This window comes from Neodiprion lecontei, chromosome 4 (genome assembly GCF_021901455.1).
Source record: "Neodiprion lecontei isolate iyNeoLeco1 chromosome 4, iyNeoLeco1.1, whole genome shotgun sequence".
Lineage (NCBI taxonomy): Eukaryota > Metazoa > Arthropoda > Insecta > Hymenoptera > Diprionidae > Neodiprion > Neodiprion lecontei.
Window position 1 is genome coordinate 33,444,993 of NC_060263.1, and position 19,851 is coordinate 33,464,843.

General features: G+C 37.5%; 2 protein-coding genes across 7 annotated transcripts; both read right to left on the minus strand.

Moving 5' to 3' along the window:
* Positions 1-3,366: 3,366 nt before the first annotated feature.
* LOC107227519 (fatty acyl-CoA reductase wat) lies at positions 3,367-9,568 on the minus strand. Of its 2 annotated transcripts, XM_046738445.1 has the most exons (9): positions 9,491-9,568; positions 8,731-8,903; positions 5,860-5,953; positions 5,479-5,724; positions 5,243-5,388; positions 4,770-5,072; positions 4,399-4,680; positions 3,995-4,252; positions 3,367-3,659 (listed from the first exon to the last, which is right to left on the minus strand). In XM_046738445.1, exons 2-9 carry the CDS (start codon positions 8,886-8,888, stop codon positions 3,569-3,571), a joined length of 1,578 nt encoding a protein of 525 aa, XP_046594401.1. In that variant the 5' UTR covers positions 8,889-8,903; positions 9,491-9,568; the 3' UTR covers positions 3,367-3,568. The 2 variants fall into 2 exon arrangements, with proteins under 2 accessions (XP_046594401.1, XP_046594402.1); XM_046738446.1 differs by lacking the exons at positions 8,731-8,903; positions 9,491-9,568 and adding an exon at positions 8,177-8,284.
* A 6-nt stretch (positions 9,569-9,574) lies between these two features.
* Positions 9,575-19,838, minus strand: LOC107227520 (fatty acyl-CoA reductase wat). Of its 5 annotated transcripts, XR_006904082.1 has the most exons (10): positions 18,382-19,838; positions 17,228-17,405; positions 15,738-15,831; positions 15,388-15,633; positions 14,958-15,103; positions 14,479-14,781; positions 14,129-14,410; positions 13,617-13,874; positions 13,264-13,465; positions 9,575-12,266 (listed from the first exon to the last, which is right to left on the minus strand). XR_006904082.1 is itself a non-coding variant. In XM_015668696.2 (9 exons), the coding sequence occupies exons 2-9, from the start codon at positions 17,380-17,382 to the stop codon at positions 13,372-13,374; spliced, it is 1,578 nt and encodes a 525-aa protein (XP_015524182.2). In that variant the 5' UTR covers positions 17,383-17,405; positions 18,382-19,838; the 3' UTR covers positions 12,696-13,371. The 5 variants fall into 5 exon arrangements, 4 of the variants coding, with proteins under 4 accessions (XP_015524182.2, XP_046594403.1, XP_046594404.1 ...); XM_015668696.2 differs by lacking the exon at positions 9,575-12,266 and having other exon boundaries at positions 12,696-13,465; XM_046738447.1 differs by lacking the exon at positions 9,575-12,266 and having other exon boundaries at positions 12,696-13,465; positions 18,357-19,838.
* Positions 19,839-19,851: the final 13 nt, after the last annotated feature.

The window sequence follows — 19,851 nt, forward strand, 5'->3', positions numbered from 1 at the left end:
TCCCACAGGCCGCATTCTTGAGAATATTCTCTAGCGATGTGTGGACAAAGTCTCTGTAATCTTTTTCACAGTTGGCATCCATAAAATGTTTTGAATTTAAAGTAAATCCGTGCAACCGTTCCACAGATGATAAAGCCTTAAGCCGTCGATTTGCTAAAAACGCATGGAAAAGAAAAGGATTCGTTGTTATCATCAACTTTGACTGTTCATATTTTAGGACTCACTCTATAAATTGTCATCAAGTTCACGGAGTGCGGTCAATGTGCGGTCATAGTATTCAAAAATGTCGCAACCATTATCAAAATATCATAATTTAAGAATCTCCCTCGGAATCTCCGGAAGCACTGAGGAGGGTGAGAATATTTGAAAAACGTGGAATGCTTTTTAGGTTTGGAACAATGATATAAAAAATCGTAAACCAAATCTAAGAGGGTGAGGGCCAGACCCTAATTGGATTGATGTGGAATGTCCCATATACTTGCGACGGATTAAGTTCGATTATTGTTTGTTTGTGGAAGGACTAACTCGCCACATAATTTAACGCTCATTCTAAAACAAAAACTTTTTAACACGATTCACCTGAAGTGAACGCTGAATTTCCCTCCTTGATCACGTTCGTTTTGGGAGGAAATGAGCTTTTGGAATAAAAAGTTGGCACTAACCTTTCGTTGATCTTGATGTTTTGGGCTATGGGCGACTGTCCGGTGACTGGACACGACACGAACCGCTCAATAATGTCTTTTTTTGGTAAATGTTGGGATAATGAATGATAACTAAGTGGTTGTTAATTGATTCTACTCGAAATGCAGGTTAAACACAACAGCAAGAGGTTTATTCAGAATAAATGGATTACACACAGTAACAATTCAAAATCAATTCAGAATACATGGTTTAGGATAAAAGTGAACGTAGTCATTTGAAATGTATTAATCGACAAAAAGCAAACTTGGCAATCGCTAATATGAATTCGTTTTTATTCGCACACTTTAAATTTTCAGTTAAGAAATGCTTCGCTGAGCGGTTAAAATTTAGAACTTCTATTGCAAGAAGAGAATTCTTAAGAGCCAATGCTCGGCAGACTTGCGGCATTTTGACAAACCCCATATTTTCTTTATTTACTCAGTTATAGGTACATGCCGTACATAAGATGGGGTCTCATTAGTTCGACCGGCGATTTCTATAGTCGTTCAGGTATGAAAGGTGTAAGAATTTGACCGTGTTCAACGGCATAGTGTCAAGGCTGCCACTTGAATATTTTAAAATACTTAATTATTGTTATTGAAAAAATCAATGCCAGACAGCTATTGCGGTTCCAAAGTCATGGTGAATACTTTTGAAAGCCCCCCCCCCCCCCCTCCCCCCCCAAAAAAAAACAAACAATTTACGGTATTTTGACAAAGCTGAAATTTATATATGATTTTAATAGTAATATTTTAAGCTCATATTTAGCACGGCAGATATTTTCAACCGAAACGATTTTGTTGAATGAAAATTGCTGCTTCAACCATTATTTGGTGAAAATAAACGTACCGTAGTTGACATAATAAATTTTTTTCGAGTCGAATCAATCAAAGGAGTCATTTGAACTATGCGGGTGATTTGATTGCAGATTTGTCAGGTCCAAACAATATTAAATTTTTGCAATTCAATGATCCGGTTGACGAAGGGGGTACCTGCGATTCAACGCGTGCAATCGTTTCAACTGAATATTTTTTTGTCGTCAAAGTACTCGGTATGCCACAGAATAAAATTTTAACCTCTTGAATCAAACCCTACACGTGATTTAGTTTAACCCGTAACTGTTTTTTATTCTTTCTGTTTCAACTTACACATTGTTGAATACGTATGGTTGAATGATCTAAGCGATTCGTTTGTGAGGAACTTGTGTTGATTGAAAGGAACAAATCAAGAGTCTCTGCCTAAGCAAATCTACATCTTCCAGGTACTACTTGTTTCGGTGATTCGAGTTAGCGAATATAATTCGATTTGATGATTCAAATGTATGTATCAGTCGAAACAACAACAAAATTGTTTTGATACAAATAGTCCAATGACTCTAAGTACAATCACGAATAGACTAATAAATTTAGATGACTTTGAATGTTTAGTTGGTCGAAAAAAAACCACAAAAGTCCAACGTGTAAAGCAGCTGGGAAAACATAAAGGTAATGAAATCCACGTTTTCCGTATGTTGGACCAATTATGTAAGCGAAATATTTATATCGAATAAATATTTTGTTGATTGGATGCATTTCATTCGTTAAATTAACTGTTTCATCGGCTATTTCACTGCCAGTCAATTATTGAAATCCTTGCATTTTTGTACAAAATCTTTTTAACGTCACTGGTCAATAGCTTCGTATTACTAAGATAAGTATATCTCGTCACCTAAGTGACCAAAAGATAACCCGAAGTCTGTGCGATAGTTTGACACAGTGGATACAGATGCGCGACTAGATAGGGTGATCCGTCCTCGATTCGAATCTCAAAGAAAATCTCGAGGCGTGTAATCGGAAAATTCGGCGACTAAAAATGCGTTTTATCCGTCTTGCGAATAATTATAAGTTATTCGCGTCACTGACAACTCTACCAACTGCCGTTGACTGCCGTAATTAGGCCAAGCATTTCAATTTTATTATCGATCAGAACCATTCCAAATGATTGCAGAACTTTCTTTCATTCGTAATTTACAGTACTTCTATCAAAATATATAGTAATCTATGTATAACGTGAGCATTTGGTAATACAAACGATGTAAGACGTCCGACAACAAATAAGTTATTGTTTCAGTTAATGATTGAAGCATTGCACTGAAATAAATATTCAGTTCAGTTGAGTGACAATGAGATTTGATTCAACCAACGGAACATGATCTTGCATTGATTGAACCTTTGGTGGATCAAAACGTAGGATATTCCGATTAACAATATGATTTTCATATTAGCTACATAGTACAGGTCGTTCAACTTAATATTTCGTTGACTGTACGTCCTCGTATTTGTGTTGAACAATAATTTAGTCAACAGACATATTTTTCATTTAGCTCCCGCAACTTACAAATTGTTGTAATAACCAAATATTCGTGTTGCCGCCCGTGAACGCCGCATTATTTCATCCAAACGTTTTTTCCTTTTTTGATTCAACAACTTCTTACTTCCAGCGTAGGAAGATTGAAATGAGATATTTGCAAAATAAATGTTAAAATTCCATTGAGTGACGATAATCAGCAGGCTCTCAATTCTCCTACAGCTCTATTGTATTCACATTGGTTACGCACGACTTTTAATACGTTCATGTACTTTTATTTCTGGAAGTTGAATTATCAATTGATAATTTGGGGAATAGTAGAAAAATAATCAAAAGTAATTCATCTCTGGACTCGGTTTTATTTTGTGCTTCGAATAAATCCTCATTGCAGTATATAAAATGTATTTAAAGTTAATTTTTCTGGCATCGAAGAAAACTAACCTCGTACTCAAGTTTCGTTTGCTTCTTTCGTGTTGAATATGACATTCTTAGATGCTCTGATTGAGCAATTGTTGAGTTATAATGTATATCATGGGAGTTGCTACATGCCCATAAATTTAACAAGAGTCCATAGAAGCCAGAAAATAAAACCACATACCACCGATATTAAAGTGTAGTGAGCTATTCGTAATCTGGAAGTAAAAATGCAAAACGTCAAATCACATAATTCATAAGGGTAAATTTTTGCATGATGTCTGATGTCTGATGTCATGATGAATACATGAAGTCGCTAATTATAATGAAGCCGGAATAACATGTCAATGATAACAATAAATATTTCATGCATGTATCGCATTATAAGAAATTTAATTTTTAACTGAATCATATCGAATTGAAATACGTAATTGTTCTGTTTTACTTTAACAGCATAAGACAAATGCAACATATCAGTGCATTGTTAAAGGTAGTCCTGCAGGCGTATCAATACAAATATAGATTTATAAAAATTGTTAACGAATAAACGAACCTTGCGTATCTAGCAGATGCTTTAGGTACACTGTCGAATGGGTCTTTCAGAATGTAAAGCCGTAAACCACGAGCGTAATGATAATTGAATTCCTCCCAGCTGAACTTTTCCATGTTCACCTCAAACTGGTTCTGATCGGCGGGGCTCAATTTCGCCGACAGTCTCAAAACACCGTTGTTACTGAAGCGCCATTGTTGCGTCGCGAAGTACGAAATCACGGCGCTGAATTTGTGAATCTTCTTGTAAGCTTTCCATAACCTGTAGACAGACAACATGACTCATTAAGGTTCCTGCAAACATTGGATATACGATTGAAATATGTCAAGCCGTTGACAGATCCGAATATCGTACGGGGATTATAAATTGACCATTTCGCTATCGAAGATTGATGCAATCATACTTACATGGGCTCGCGTCCTATAATGCGGGCCACACTGTCTACAATGAGAGCGGGAAGAAGGTGGAGAAAGATCACGTATATCTTGTGAACCGATTCATACTTGTTGAGTTTGAAGCAGTAGTACCATATACACATCATGGTTGGAACTTTTAATCCATATTCTTCTGTATGACGCATGAGTTTACCCCATGTGTAGGGTTTCTGGCACGATGATACGACGTTGTAGATCGGAGGCTCATCAGTCTCCGGAATGTTCGAACTATCCGCGCTGTTGACATTCGTGGTTCTGAAACAGAGTAATTCACCTAATGTTGATATCACACTTTTCCACCGAGGTTTCCATACGCTAAAAGTAAGGAAGCTGCGGGATCTTACCGAGCTTCGGCGATGTCCCATGCGGCGACAATGATGTTGTTGACTACGAAGTCTGCGGGAATCATGTCGGCGATGCCTTCCGGGTCACAGTGAAGAGTCCGTAATAATCCAATCGCAGCCCCGAGCACTACTCCGGTGGGACCGTAGACGTTGTCGATCCAACCAGCGACGGGTTCCTTATAAGTTGAGATTACTATGGAAGGCCTGACAATGCAGACTGGCAGACTGTGACTGTTGCGGCGAATGACGTCCTCGGCGACCGCTTTGGTGAAGACGTACGTATTCGGATATTTACCCAAGAGTCTGTAAGTTTGCAGCGAATACGAAAGGAGTAAAGCAATTCAAGTTTCAGGTAAAACTTGATAGACATTTTGTAAGAGACGAATTGAAATATTAATTCTATGTCGGTGCGAGACTTCGCGCTCGAGCGAATCAGGAGTCAAGATGCATCGGGAGGAAATCGCATGACTTACACCGGCGTGAGGTGTTCGAGGGAGGCGTCATCCAATATCTCCAGGAGATCGAGTAACTTGTCCGAGTCGATTGGTGGTGGGTAGAATTTTTCATCGATGGACTGTCGAACGCAGTTCGAGTAGGCTGTTGAGATGTGGACGAATGCCTGCAGTCGGTAGAAGAGGACGAATGAGAGTGAGAAATTTTGATATTGGTGAAAGCAGCGCTGCCGACCGTTGAGCATCGATCAACTCACTCTAAGATTTGGCATTTCCTTGGCGAGTATCAGCATCTCCTTGGTGCCTCTGACGTTGATCTTGGTAGCAATTCGCACGGATTCGTCAAATCGTACGGTGGCTGCACCGTGTATCACGATGTTCGTGGTTCGGAGCAGTTCCCTTTGCTCCGGCGCCAAACCCAAACCGATCTCCCCCACGTCTCCCTCGATCAATCTAACTTTTTGAGCAAATCCAGGCTTCTCTCTCTTTAGTCGGTCGAAAACCTGCAACATCTCTTACTTATAGTTGAAAGGTATCTCCAGACGTGCTGGTTCATTTGTGCGGTTTTGATTCAAATATTAGCATACGAATGAAAAATGAAATTAGGTTGAGGTCAGAAGTACTTCAAGGTAACTCACCAGGTCCTCGAAAAGTTCCTTAAATCTGTCTTCGGAGCTTTTTCCTTTCTTTGCTCGCAGGAGCACAAACAACATGTTTACGCCTGAGCATGACCTACGAATTTTATTACTTAGTCTCGGTGGTCAATTTATCTTAATCCACAAATATTTCACTTAGAAATGGTTTCATAGTACACTCAACTTGTTCTAGTTGGAAACTGTTTCTCACTAAAGTACAATTTTTTTGTCGACTCGCGTCCCGGACTGTCATACGCGTGTAATGTATTGAAAGCTAAGATTTAGATTGATATAAATTTCGAAAATTCTGTACAGAAGATAGGAACAGCAGTGTTTTCGCGGTCAGTGATGTGAATTAATTGTTCTCGCACAGTAAATTGATATGACATAGACGCTGAGAATCCTATATATGTATAGCAGGTAGAATTTGTAAGATTGCAAAGCTAACTTCACGTATCATTTATGTTTTTCGGATGAATACTTGTATAAGTATTTATAAGAATTACAACGATCAATGGTTTGTTACAAAAATGCAGAGGACTGCATAATAATAATTGATAATAGTTGATAACGAAGCTTCGAAACGTATGATTAATAGTTACGAATACAATTTCTAACACAGCAAAAAGTTTCAAACACCTATTTAGCTCCGCAATTTCCATAATTCCTCACCCTTTTTTCATCCAGTATTACAAGTTCTTCCAGTAAATAAATGATGTAACTATTTTTAGATGTTAAGTATAAAATGTCATTGAACGGATTAACATAATATGAATAATCAATGTAAACGAGTACGGAGCTCTTGTATGGTAATCACTTTTATCACCTTCTGATTTTACAGTTCGAGGTGTTGAAATATGCGCTTTGGCCTAGCTAAAGAAACGTTTTTGCTGATATAGACGTTCCGATCAGTCCCACCTGTAGAAGGTGTGCAAGTTATTCTAATTGCACGCAAATTTAAAATATTCAATTGTCAATAGGTGACGTCCTAACAATTATTCGAAGCGACTAATATTTATTGACCAGTGTGTACGGTTTTATATTACACTGTGAAACTGTTTCTGCTTTTGTGATTAGATCATGTTAGCTTTTCAGGAGCACTGTCTCGGTCAAATTGAATTCCATAAATAGTTTCCAAATCAACATAAGAAAATGAATACATTCGAAATCAGCCTGAAGGAAATGCATACTTCACTTTAATATGAAACAATGATATACTTGAAACCCCATAAAATTATAGTAATCTGTATTTTTTGACGTTTATATTTGTATCAGCATCAAACTCGCATCTGCATAAAAATATTTTAGCCTCTTTCTACATTGATTGTAATATCTATAGGTCTATCTAGCTGTATATACGGTGTCTCATTTAAGTGGAGTGCCTGAATATCTCGAGAAAACAGGTTTTGCAAAAAATATAACAGACAAAAATACTAGGGTTTAAAAGGGTGAATAAGATGGTGCTATTGACAAGTATCTTACAATGAGTGAATGCAGTGAGGAGAGGTCGAGGTTGCCTTAAATCCCTTAATAGGAAAGATAAGTCTTACCTGGTAAAATTATAGCTGGCTTAATCAGGTTAATCCAACAAATAAAACGTTATTATATTACCTTTAACGGACACAAATCAAAATACCTCTATTTAACTATCATTTAAGATGATCAATGATCAAAATTAAATTTTGTTAATTTTGAATCATTCGGTTTTATATAAAAGTCTTGTTCAAACCATCTTGCAAAAGTGGCGAGAGTGATTACTAAACGTTATTTTAAAAAATTCGGCTGATTTTAATTTTAAAATAATTGAATTTGATAAAATCATGTGTCGTAAGTTACAAGCTTGAAATGAATTCGTAATGATGACTTTGTTTTTGAGATTTCGAACGGCTTTTCAACAGGCTGTACAAAGATTGAAGCTAAAATTTTGTAAGGAATTTAATTAGGCGAAAAATTTGTACACGACCAGTTCCATATTAATGTATACGATTAAGCTGTTACAATTTCAAGAAAAATTACATATTTCCCTCATTATTTGTGAGAAACTTTGATGACGAGGAGGATTTTTTTAAAAGTTGATCAAGAGATATCATCGAGTGAATATTTTCTTTTTTTCTTTGCTGCAATCTAGATGTTTTTCAGGTGAAAGCGGTGAAAATCTCACTTGCAAATGAAAAATCTTGATGCAGACATATTTCAAGAAGACCGGAGCAAAGCGAGGCACTAGAGGCAAGAAAATAATTATGATTGTGCAAATGATATTTATATTATATCTATTCCTACTCACTCATAACTTTATCGTCAATAAAAATATTCTACTTACCAAGGTGTAAAATTTTTATAAAAATGTACAGAAAATTTTTCAGTTAATTCCTGACCCACGACACCTTTCCCCGGTCTCCAATTACCAGTATGCCATTCATATACTACGCCACGCTGCTTTCTTGCATTTGCACCCCCCCCCCCCCCCCCCTCCCCTGCCCCTCGACTAATTTAAATTGTGTCAATATATGATAATGTCAATCGTCCGATCAATAAACAAATAAATATGCATAAAAAAGAACGCTACGTTAAGGTAGCAAAGGTCGTCACAGCGAAGCTAAACCCCCCCCCCCCCACGAGAGCGTGCCGTAGTATTCGAATGGCCCCCTAGGAGAACAAGAACGAAATACGAACAATACGAATGAGAGACAAACATAGAAACGGAGCAAATATTATAATCCAAAGATCTTTTCTCAGTTTACGTAGTAGGCTTGGCTTACCCGGCGAGAAAATTAGAAACTGGGTTGGATGTTTCGGAAATTGGATCGTCACTAAATAGTGACAGATTATATCTTTATTCTCCATACATCGTGAAAATTTTGAGTCCTGACTTACCGCAGTATCCTCTCTATCAAAAGCTTTCCTAAAAACCCGGCACCACCAGTAAGAAAAACGTTGAGATTTGTGTAAAAACTCGACACTTCACCGGGACCGGTGGCGAGATCGAGTTCAGTATCCGACATCATGTCTCGTATATACGCAGCTTGCGACATCTGAACGGGTGATATCTAATGGATGAGAACGGAAGAACATTTCCTAGTACGATTAATTACATGGATCAATTTTTATTTTTTCCATCCCCTAGCGTTACACCAGAGTTTCACGCTCAATGGCCACACTATAGTTCACAGCCATCTTTTGTTTGAAAAAAATAATTGAAGAACAAGATCGTTTTGCAGCTAACATTTTTTTATTCAAAATACCATTAAACTGTATAAAAACTGAAACAAGTACGAACAGTTAATTAAGCATGAAACATTCTGAGGCATGCCACATAATACTGTGATTACTTGAAACGACAAACTTTGATAAACGAAGATCCCTAGTGCTGTATGATAATCGTGGAAATCTGTGATGATGATTCGATAAAAGCTACTTTTTTCCCAAAAAATGATCAGCAATTATTTCAATTGCATAAAAGCTTGAGTCAATCTGAAATCTGTTTTAAATAGTTTTCACAAAAATATGCTGATATCAGAGTTAATGCTTCTACAATCAGCTGTGTCGATTATTTTTCAAAATCACAGACATTTTCAAACTTTACTCTATGACAAAAATTACGTATGGGACCGTTATGGGAATTGTATGGACATACCCAAACAGCGATGGAGGAAGTCAACAGCGAGAGTACCTCTTAGATACTGAACCGTACTGCGAGAAGTTCGAAGTACAACTGAAGAAAACCCGCCGAGTGTCACTCTCCGACTAATTGTTATTCGTAGCTTTATGAAGTGGGAAGAAGGATAACAGTAAGAGAACACTAGGGTCGGCCTTAAAAAGGTCATTTTCGAATTTCGCCCGGCTTACCCCCCAAATCGGTTCCACATAATTCAAAATGAATTCGTTAATTTTTTCAAATTTTTATCTCAACTCTAACCCGTGCCCCAAAAAGGTTCGATTCCATTCAACTCTTTCAGAGGTACACCCAACAGACACACGATAGTATGATAAACGTTGAGCAAGAGTATAAACCATAAGTTAAGAAAACGTCGATCACGCACGGATAACACTCTTCATAATGTCCGCCACATAAACGTTATTTTTTACGTTTATTAACCGATTCTAATAGGTATTGTCGGAAGGTTTTTGAGACGGATATTTTCATGAGTATAATATCAGTCATATTTATACGTTTTAAGTACGTCACTCCGATTCACGTATAATAGTAACCCGGTTGTTAATGTATATGGGATACGTGTCTTATACGTATCACATGAACGTCAAGACTATCACTGGATACGGGTAGATGAAAATTATTTTTTACCTTTGTCAACCTATTTTAACACGTACTGATAACACGCAAGGTTTTTCATCGCAAATCTATATTAAAACTGTGACGTGAAAAGAATCAGAGATCCGTGGAGAATTGATGATTTTAGATCGATTAGTAAACCTAACGCATTATTTTGTTCTAAAACCTGGGCTCGAACCCCGTTCGCTCGCAATGATAGGATTACCTACTACGCTAAACTACGCTGTGGGAAACAATGACTTTATTTGATTCACAATACAATGTACGATCCACACAGACATGACAAATAATACAGTCATTGAAAAATCATCAATAAGACTATAATTTCAGATCTCGCACTAACAATACAATTTTAAATAAATTTACAAGAGCATTTACTTTTCAAATTTAGTAAATTGTTAGATATTCAGTAAATTTACAATGTGACAGTCTGAAATTGAAAATATGGCTACTTATTCGAGACTTAACTTGGTGATTCTTTGGGCATCGCTAAAATCTGATACTATTAAGTATTTTGTATAAAATTTTCACACGCACAATTTGAGGAGATTCACAGGTTGACTTAACGCATGGAGTAAATGAATTCTCTTGCATTAATCGCAAGTTTTTTCTCTCCGTGTAATTAGAAAACTAGGTAAGGCACTACAGAAATATCGATAACTTGTTCTTACTCATTGCAACTACTTTCACAGGGAGAACCAGTACTCCAGTTATAATCCCTGAGCTTCGAAGGATCTTTCACGTTCCTTTCCGTGACATATATTCGTATGTAGAAGAAGCTGGAAACTACAGGGTGCGACCAATTCAATATATTTCACACAAGTATAGTGAATGGCGTGAGGCCTTTGACAATCAAGTCTAGTGTCGGTGAACAAATTTGAATTCGGAGCTGGATCATCGCGTGAAAAAATAGCAATAAACATTGCACCTGCATGTGGGGCCCAATTTATGTAAATAAACGTACAACATCACTTAAAAAATTACGATAGTTGTGTAAATAACTATTTTGAGGTTCTACCATGCCTTCATTTATTACAGATTATACCAAGGACCTGTGGATTTTATATGAACCTGTCGATTGAACGAACATTTTTGTTTAGAAATCATGCGTTGCAGCGAGGGATACAAATTCACTATCCAAAGACTGCTCCGATGTCAATCGGAACGACAGTGTTACAGGTGAAATCGACTTTTAAATTTATGCGAATATAAATGATTGTGCGCCAGGGAAGTCAAATCATTCTGACGACATTACTCGTTTCCTGTGTTAGGCATGCTCGATAAATTACTTTTTTTTACAAGAACGCTGATGTCACCACACGTTTATCACTTTCTTGTATTGAGAATAATGACAACATGTCGTTATAACGAAGCGATTGTGGCGCGATTTACTTATTTGCATATCCAAATTGCGCTCACAAATGTTTTCCACTTTCTTGAAACCAGTGGCCAATCCAAGGGGGGCACTAGGTGCGATTGACCAACCCCCTGCCCCATAAGCAACAAAAATTTGAAAATTTCAAACATTAGGAGACTTTCTCAAACCAACTTTTTTATAGTGAATTTGTATATCTTTAGTCCTTTTCTAATTGAGTTAAGAATTATCAGTTTCATTGCAATAATATCGTTCACATAACACATAACATAACATTTTTAATCGGAGAACATTATTTATTTTTATACGTTTATAATATGTATACTAGTATCTGCGAATAGGCAATTTTCATGAGAGACAATGGAAAATGTATATAAATGAAAATATATTCATATGCAAGATATATGTATATAAATGAATATATATTCATTTACAAAAATTCTTTTCACCACCCCGTCTGAACCTTCTGGATCCGCCCCTTTTGAAACCCAGATTCAAAGAAATTATCGTGCAATATGTATCAATGAGACGTTATTATTAGTTCGGACACTAGGACCAAGTATGTTATGATTCATTTTAGGGCAGAGAGATCGAATCGGAAAGACAGACAAACCTTTACAAATCGTCACACCTGATTCACACGTAAGCTTCTTGGACAAACAACGTTATTGGAGGTGCATCCGTACGCCAAGATGTAAATGTTTTATGATAATCAACTCCAGTAATAAAAAAAAAACGTTTCACCTGAAAACACAAATTATATTGCACTCGGGTATTGTTTTCATTCAAGGTGATATTTTTTTGTTTCGAAATGCATGGCTGCACGTAAGCAACTTATGAATATCCGTTCCTTGAATGATTGAATCATAAAATCAGCGAAATAGCGTGATGCTAAGACTGACGGCTCTATTTATGCATCAGGGGTATAATTATCACACTTTCACATATCTATGTAACGTCAGGTACAGGTTTCGTGATGTATCTAGACCGATCACCCAAGCAACCGCACGATATTAAACTTCAGGCGGATAATCACAGTCTGGGTGCAGATTTTCTCAACATCTTTAGTTTTCTTTTTTTTTCTTACGTCATCGTAGTTCATTGTTAAGTTTATTTCATAAATGCACCGTTTAATTTTTATTTTATGTCAGTCTCGGTAAACTTAGATTTTTAAATTCATTTCAGTTATCAGTAAAGAAATCTTTCCAACATTGTAATCGATTATTTGCGAAATATCAATTGCAGGCAAAGCGGCTTTCTTTGGTGCGGTTAAATAAATATCAATCGCATCAACAGATCTATTCATGATCAGTTGTTAATTACCATGTATCGTATAGGTAATCAGACATCAATCGTGATTGCTTTTTTACATTGTAGAGTGTAGACACTGAGTTTCTATCCTTCCAGGATTTCATCCTTTGCACAAAATGTCAAAACAGCTTCGTCACGTTTCATCAATTTCATACAGCAGTGTGCGTACAATGCATTATCTCTGAAGAATCGTGGACCCCTTGGCACATTTAAGCAATCTCAAATGACCATTTCAATCACCTTACGATAGCTTAGAAGGGATTCCGCAATGACACGGGATACGTTCGGAGCAACCCAAATTTAATCGTTCAATCAAGAGTAAGCATTATGAAAATTTCTCTAGTTACATTCTAGAAAAGTTCGTACGTGATATATGTATATGCATAGCTACAAGCATCAATGTTACAAATAATATGGAATCAACACTCACTGTCAGCCACGTAAAAGAGTCCGATTCTTTTGGCGCCTTTCAAATCAATTGTAAGATTATTTACGCACGTTGAAATTCGGCTGTAGATGAACTGCGATCACCAGAAAATTACCATAAGCCAACAACTCGTAGTAACGACCGTATCAGCCACAAAAAAATTCCGCAGATAGCTGTCAACAGGGTATAGTGAGCTATCTTGATCCTGGACAACGAAATAATAGATAATCAATAAAATCTTTGGCACAGCGATGAAGCATAACTAGAGACATAATGTGTTGTAAAACTGTCAAAAAATATCCGGAAATAGCGATTCAATATTCGAGTGATGGAATATCGCGAGAAATGGTTCGTACCTGGTGTATTTCGCTGCCGCTGCCGGTATAGTGTCCAAAGGATCCTTTGCAAGATATACACGGATACCACGAACGTGACTGTAACTGTAATCTTCCCAGTTGAGGCCCTCCACGTTGAATTCGAATATACTCTGATCGGCGGAACTTAGTTTATCCCACAGTCGTAGGACACTGTTGTTATTGAACCGCCATTGTCGTAGCGTAAAATATTTGATCACAGTGCTGAACTTGTGAATCTTCTTGTACGCGTCCCATAATCTGTACCAAGTCAACGTAACAAATTAAACATCCATAGAATTTTGTAACCGATATTCTCGGCTAGCGATGTTGATTTACTCGTGACAGCGCGTTCACACAGTGAGTGCCAGTGCACAAACTACGTCTGTTTGGTTTACATGTATCAATTGAACAAGAAAAATTGTCGATAGTCTTGAAAAAGCCCTGTTACATGATCATTGTCTGTCATCGATACGTAAACGAGACACGATTGTCTTATACGGTAAATTTCTTACACGGGTTTTCTTCCGGTGAGCCTAGCCAAGCTGTCGACAATGATAGCAGGAAGAAGGTGACAAAAAACCATGTAAACTTTGTGCAGCCAATTATACTTATTAAGTTTCAAGAAGCGAATCCATACGGTCGCCAAGGATGGTGTTTCCAATCCCAATTCACTAGTATACTTCATAAATTGTCCCCAGGTGATGGGTTTCTGGCAGGATGAAACGGAGTTATAAATCGGCACGTCTTCTACCTCCGGAACCATGACGTTCACCGCATTCTCGATGTTGATACATCTGAAACGACGAGCCTATTCAGCGAACGTTTTACTTACTCGAAGTAGACAGACGATGAGAAGTCTTACCGAGTTTTGGCGACATCCCAGGCCGCAACAATGATCGTGTTGACGACGTAGTCTGCGGGAATCATGTCGGCGACAAGTTCCGGGTCGCAGTGCAAAGTATGCAGCAACCCGACGGCAACACCGAGTACAATTCCGGTAGCACCATAGACGTTGTTTATCCAACCAGGCACAGGTTCTTTCGCTGTGGCGATTACTATCGATGGTCTTACCACGCACACTGGTAGATTATGACAGTTACGGCGAATACTGTCCTCGGCAATTACCTTAGTGAAAGCGTAGGTATTCGGCCATTTGCTCAGGAGCCTGCAACGTTTATTAATCAGCAACAGGCCAAGGTTAAACTAGACTGGACTCGACGAATTTGGTGGTCAGTGGATACTGGCGCAACCACGGTATCGTTCTATATCAATGATAATTTCGTTACGCAAATTAGTTAAAGAACGACGGTGCATTTTATGTCGAGAAATCGCAACGCTTACATGGGAACCAAGTGCTCCAGGGAAGCGTCATCTAGTATGTCCAACAAGTTGAATAGTTTGTCCCCATCTATTGGTGGTGGATAAAATTTTTCTTCGACCAGGTCTTGAACACAATTTGAGTAGGCAGTTGAGACGTGAACAAATGCCTGAAGCAAGTTAGCGGAAGATTAGAGCGTATGATGAAACGATGTTTTCTTTAATTATATTTACCGCGTGACTATCTGGAAAATACTAAACTCTTCTAACGAAACCTATCTATTATCAAGTTTATATCAAATTAAACCGGTTTCCTGAATATTCAACAATTGCATAAACCACTTGTTTTTCGACATTGGTTCAAGGTAAAGATTTAGAACTGTGCGTTGGAAGAGATCACAATTCAACACAGCCTATTTTAAGGACCACCTTAATATACGTATTGCACACTGACCTTAAGATTCCTCATTTCCCGTGCGAGCGATAAGAGCTCGTTGGTCCCCCTAACGTTGACGTTGACGGCGACTCGCAAACTTTCGTCGAATCGCACAGTCGCTGCAGCATGTATCACGATGTGGGTAGTTCGAAGCAACTCTCTGTGCTCTTCGGACAAACCCAAGCCAACTTGTGATATATCGCCATCGATCGGCACAACCTTTCGCGAATATCCAGGCTGCTCTTTTCTCAGCCGGTCGAACATCTGCAAATATCAAATCGTGTCGATCGTGTTCTCAGTCCTTTCGTTATTTTTTTTTTTTTTCTTTTTCTCCGATATTTTATAGGAAAAATCTTGACGAAACTCACAGAGTCTTCGAAGAGCAGCTTGAGTCTCTCCTTAGGACTCCGTCCTTTTTTCGCTCGCAAGAGTATCAACAAACTTTTTACATCCGGACAGGAACTGAAAATTTTCTCTTAATAATTAACGACTATCTCAATCGGTTCATTTCGCAAAACAGTTCTGTTCCATAGCCTAGTAGGTACAATGAAATAGTTGTTCCATATTCATCAGTAATACTAGGAAGTTGCGCTTTCAGAATGAACGACGCGCAGATATGCTGTACGATTAAGATCTAAATTACGCTTTTTCATCTTGTCGTATCTGCAATTATTGACAAAGGTTCTAAAGTTCTGAAGTAAACGTGACGCACAAACTACAACATAATTCAATTGATGTAAAGAAAGTGTTGATAAGTCCTAATACATATTAAGTATTCAGTTATTAGTCGATGCCAATATTCAAAACAGCTTTGCATCATGCTTTGAATTTTTATATAAGGATAATTCCAGCTGAACTTTACCTACAATCGACCTCATCTGTTCAGATTCAGTTACAATTATTTTTTTGGAATTCTATTAGCTTTCACGGAGGCTGAACTTTTTTCAGATTTGGTTAAATCAGAGAATTTGGAGTTACGATTATTTTTTTTTTTAAACTGCCGTTTTTAACCAACGACATTTTTCAAGCGGACGTTGCGCAACGACTTGACGTTTGATAGCGAAATGTAATAACAATAATATACTCAGTTCCATTCGAAGTTTGATAAAACAAATGATGAAAAAATTTAAAACCTTCCCAAAAGTAATTTTTATCTTTACAACGAAGAAAAATTGATTTTGCGTCAAGCTTATCGTTTTGTTGACTACAAATGATAATTTTGCACCGTTGTCTACGGCTGGATAAAACATTGTGCCGAAATTGATCACATCTGATTCATTACACTACGAACAAGCACGCTGTACCAAATTATTCAAAGCCCTCCACAGCCGTTAGGATGAGTTTCCAGCCATGGGTGTCTCACCTCAAAATGCTTGTCTAGGCATCCCCTACACACCCTAGAAGTCCGTCCAGAATTAACACAAATACCCTGTATAGATTTATTTTATCTGGTAATATACAGATGGGAATAACCTTTTTCCGTTATCCGAGACGGGTTATTGATTCTTCAAAAAAATTCGGGCCAAATCAACACGACGTACTTGTCGAGAAATCAATTTTTTTATTTTAGAAGGAAAAAAATCACTTTGGGAGGGGGGGGGGGAGGTTGTAGATTTTTTTTTTATCGTCAGTCCCCTCATTTTTGCGCTACATTCTCTTGAAAGATGTTATTTTTTAAAATCACTCGAAACGGATAGATTTAAAAAATCTGACAAAAATTCAAAGTCTTCTTGCGAACTGATATAATTCTGAAAAAAAATTTAGAACTGCATCCGAACAGATGAAGTCGAGCGTAGGTCGAGTAAAGAGAGCAGACTATTTTCGTTAGGCAATGATAATTATCGCAATAATTGCTCACCGTAATATTTTTTCTGCCAAAAGCCTTCCCAAAAAACCGGCACCCCCTGTTAGCAGGACATTACGGTTGGCGTAAAAACTTGCAACTTCTTGCGGACCTGAGATCTCCAGCGCAGGATCTGCCATCATGTCCTGAATATACGTAGCTTGTGACATTTTCAAGGATAATTTTCAACAAACTGAAACAAGAGACCCTCAACGTCGGCAATTGCAAAGTGTAAGCTGATAAAAATGAATTATAATACATTGACTGATAGCCATAGTTAAATAAATATATACTGCAGGTATCGGTGTGCGTGGCGATCTTCATCACCGCCATGAAAGCTAATAGAAGTCGATCCAGGAACTCCCTAAAGTAAGACCTATGAACTGTATATAAGATCTAAATTTATCCACATGCATTAATGACATTTACAAAATGTGGATCACTATAACTCAGAATTGTAATATAAGCTTTCATTTACGGAATTCCTTCACTCTTCTTGCAGGTTTTACAGATCCAAAATTGTTATTTGCCTATACATAGTATGATTCCATAAGAGTTAATACACCCTACGTGGCAATAAATTATATACAATGTGAAATCAAAAGCTGACTGACAATTTTTTATTCGAATTTAACGGTCAGCATCGCATAGGACTTTGAAATTCTCCGGCAATTATACCAGAAAAACAATTTCGTGCAAAACAGCAATGATAGGGAAGAAAAGTCTGTCTCACAGTGACGAGGCTGCTATTTAAAAAACATCAATATTCACTATCGAATACCAGATTTTTATTTAATTTTAAAAGCCCGATGTTCTTAAAAAATCAAAAATGTTTCGTCTCCATAGTTTAAGATTCAGTGATTTTTAAAGCCGGACGACCAAATCTATGTAATACTTGTTTTCGTGCAGTTTTAGAGCGTTTTAAAAAATATAATGTAATATTAATGTGATTTTCTTGACCTCGATAATGATGAATAAGTATTTTCTTGGACAGATGGTTTATTCTTGTGACAGATTATTGAAAATTTCGTTCTGAGGAGGGCCCCCACTCGGGTCGAAACGTCAACAAATTGCCTTTGTCTATTGACCTGCATATCGAAGAAAATACTTATTCATAATGTAATATTACCTAATATTGGATTACCAATTGAAAGTGAGGAAATAATTACTTGTCTTCAAATACTATTTTATAGTCCCTTGGTACCACCGATTACCCTCAGGATCCCAAGAATTACTGCCACAGAGCGAACTTTGGCGGTGGTGCCACAAGTCAATGGCAGTTCATGTTCAAACCAAAAATGCTCTATCGTGATCCACCTGAAACTAGCACTAAACGCAGACAAGCTCTCTTTGACTTCTTGCAGTAATTTATTGTTCTTTGGGGAAGAGGGGCTAGGGAGTAAGGAAGACTTGGACTTAATGCCTGGAAATAAATTACTCTGTTCAATGGCTGTCGCCACTGGATTATTGAATAATTAATCGCATATGCCATAAATTATTTCAGCACTATGCACTTCGGGATGCAAAGGTCAAACCTCGCTTGTTCGAAGCATTTACGTTTCCAGGAGGTATAGCAAAGCCAATGAACAGTTTTAGATAATTATTGAAATGGTTAGGGTAATTTCACAGACCTCCAAAGAATTTGGAAAATCCATCTGTAGACATGATCCATAATTCGATTTGAATCCTTAAGCAATGTTGGCGACACTTTAAAAACCATATTCTAATGTAGTCGAGAGACGGTAGTCTTGTGGTTTGAATTGTATGGCAAAGGCCACGTGAGATCTAGAAAAACCTAATTTTCTCAGATTGTCAAAAGCTTGCGTATACTGCCATGGAGGTTGAGTAAAATTTGTTTTTTCGAACGTTGAGGCCGGCACATTTTAAGCACGTCGTTGTCAAATTGAAGGTAATTGAAATTTCCGTTGAAATGATTTAGTTGTTCTAAACCTAACTCATGCTGCCAATTTTTGGCTGCACTACTCGTGAAGTGTAATTACACGTGCGCTGCCCTCTGAAGTTAATTCAATCTATCATTAGCATATGTTCCGGTTATGGTAGTTTTGAAAACAATACCTCGATGCACGCATAGCCGTTTTACAATTATTCATCAATATTCTATCAGTTGTCCTATAAACATACGATATCGTAGTAATATACCTGTGCGAAAATTCATGAAAGTATAATGACACGACGTGTAGCGAGATTAAGGAGTTAATTTTCCGGATGGTGAAACGCAATTCCGTTGCACTTTGATCCACTGTACGTTAGTCCGCTAATTTAGTTCATTGCACGTGGGGTAATGTTCATCAATGCTTTTCGCTTCCGGATACCTTTTTTTGCTGCCTTTCCTTTACCTTTACATTCTCTCACGTGTAGAATCGAATTCACATTTTGTTTCAAATTGAAAAAAAATTAGCCGGAATCGAAAGGCATTAATGAATATTACTGTGCATACATATTATTGTATGAAGTTTCGTCGGAGATATTTCGTTCTATGTACCAATTTTCAAAAACCGACGGTAGTGTTTGGCGTCCATTCACATCCTAGAATACCGAACCAACTAGTCTTGGGATGGCGGGATATGACACGCATCGAAGAAAATGCGTGTCATCAATCCTTTGTCACTTAATGATGG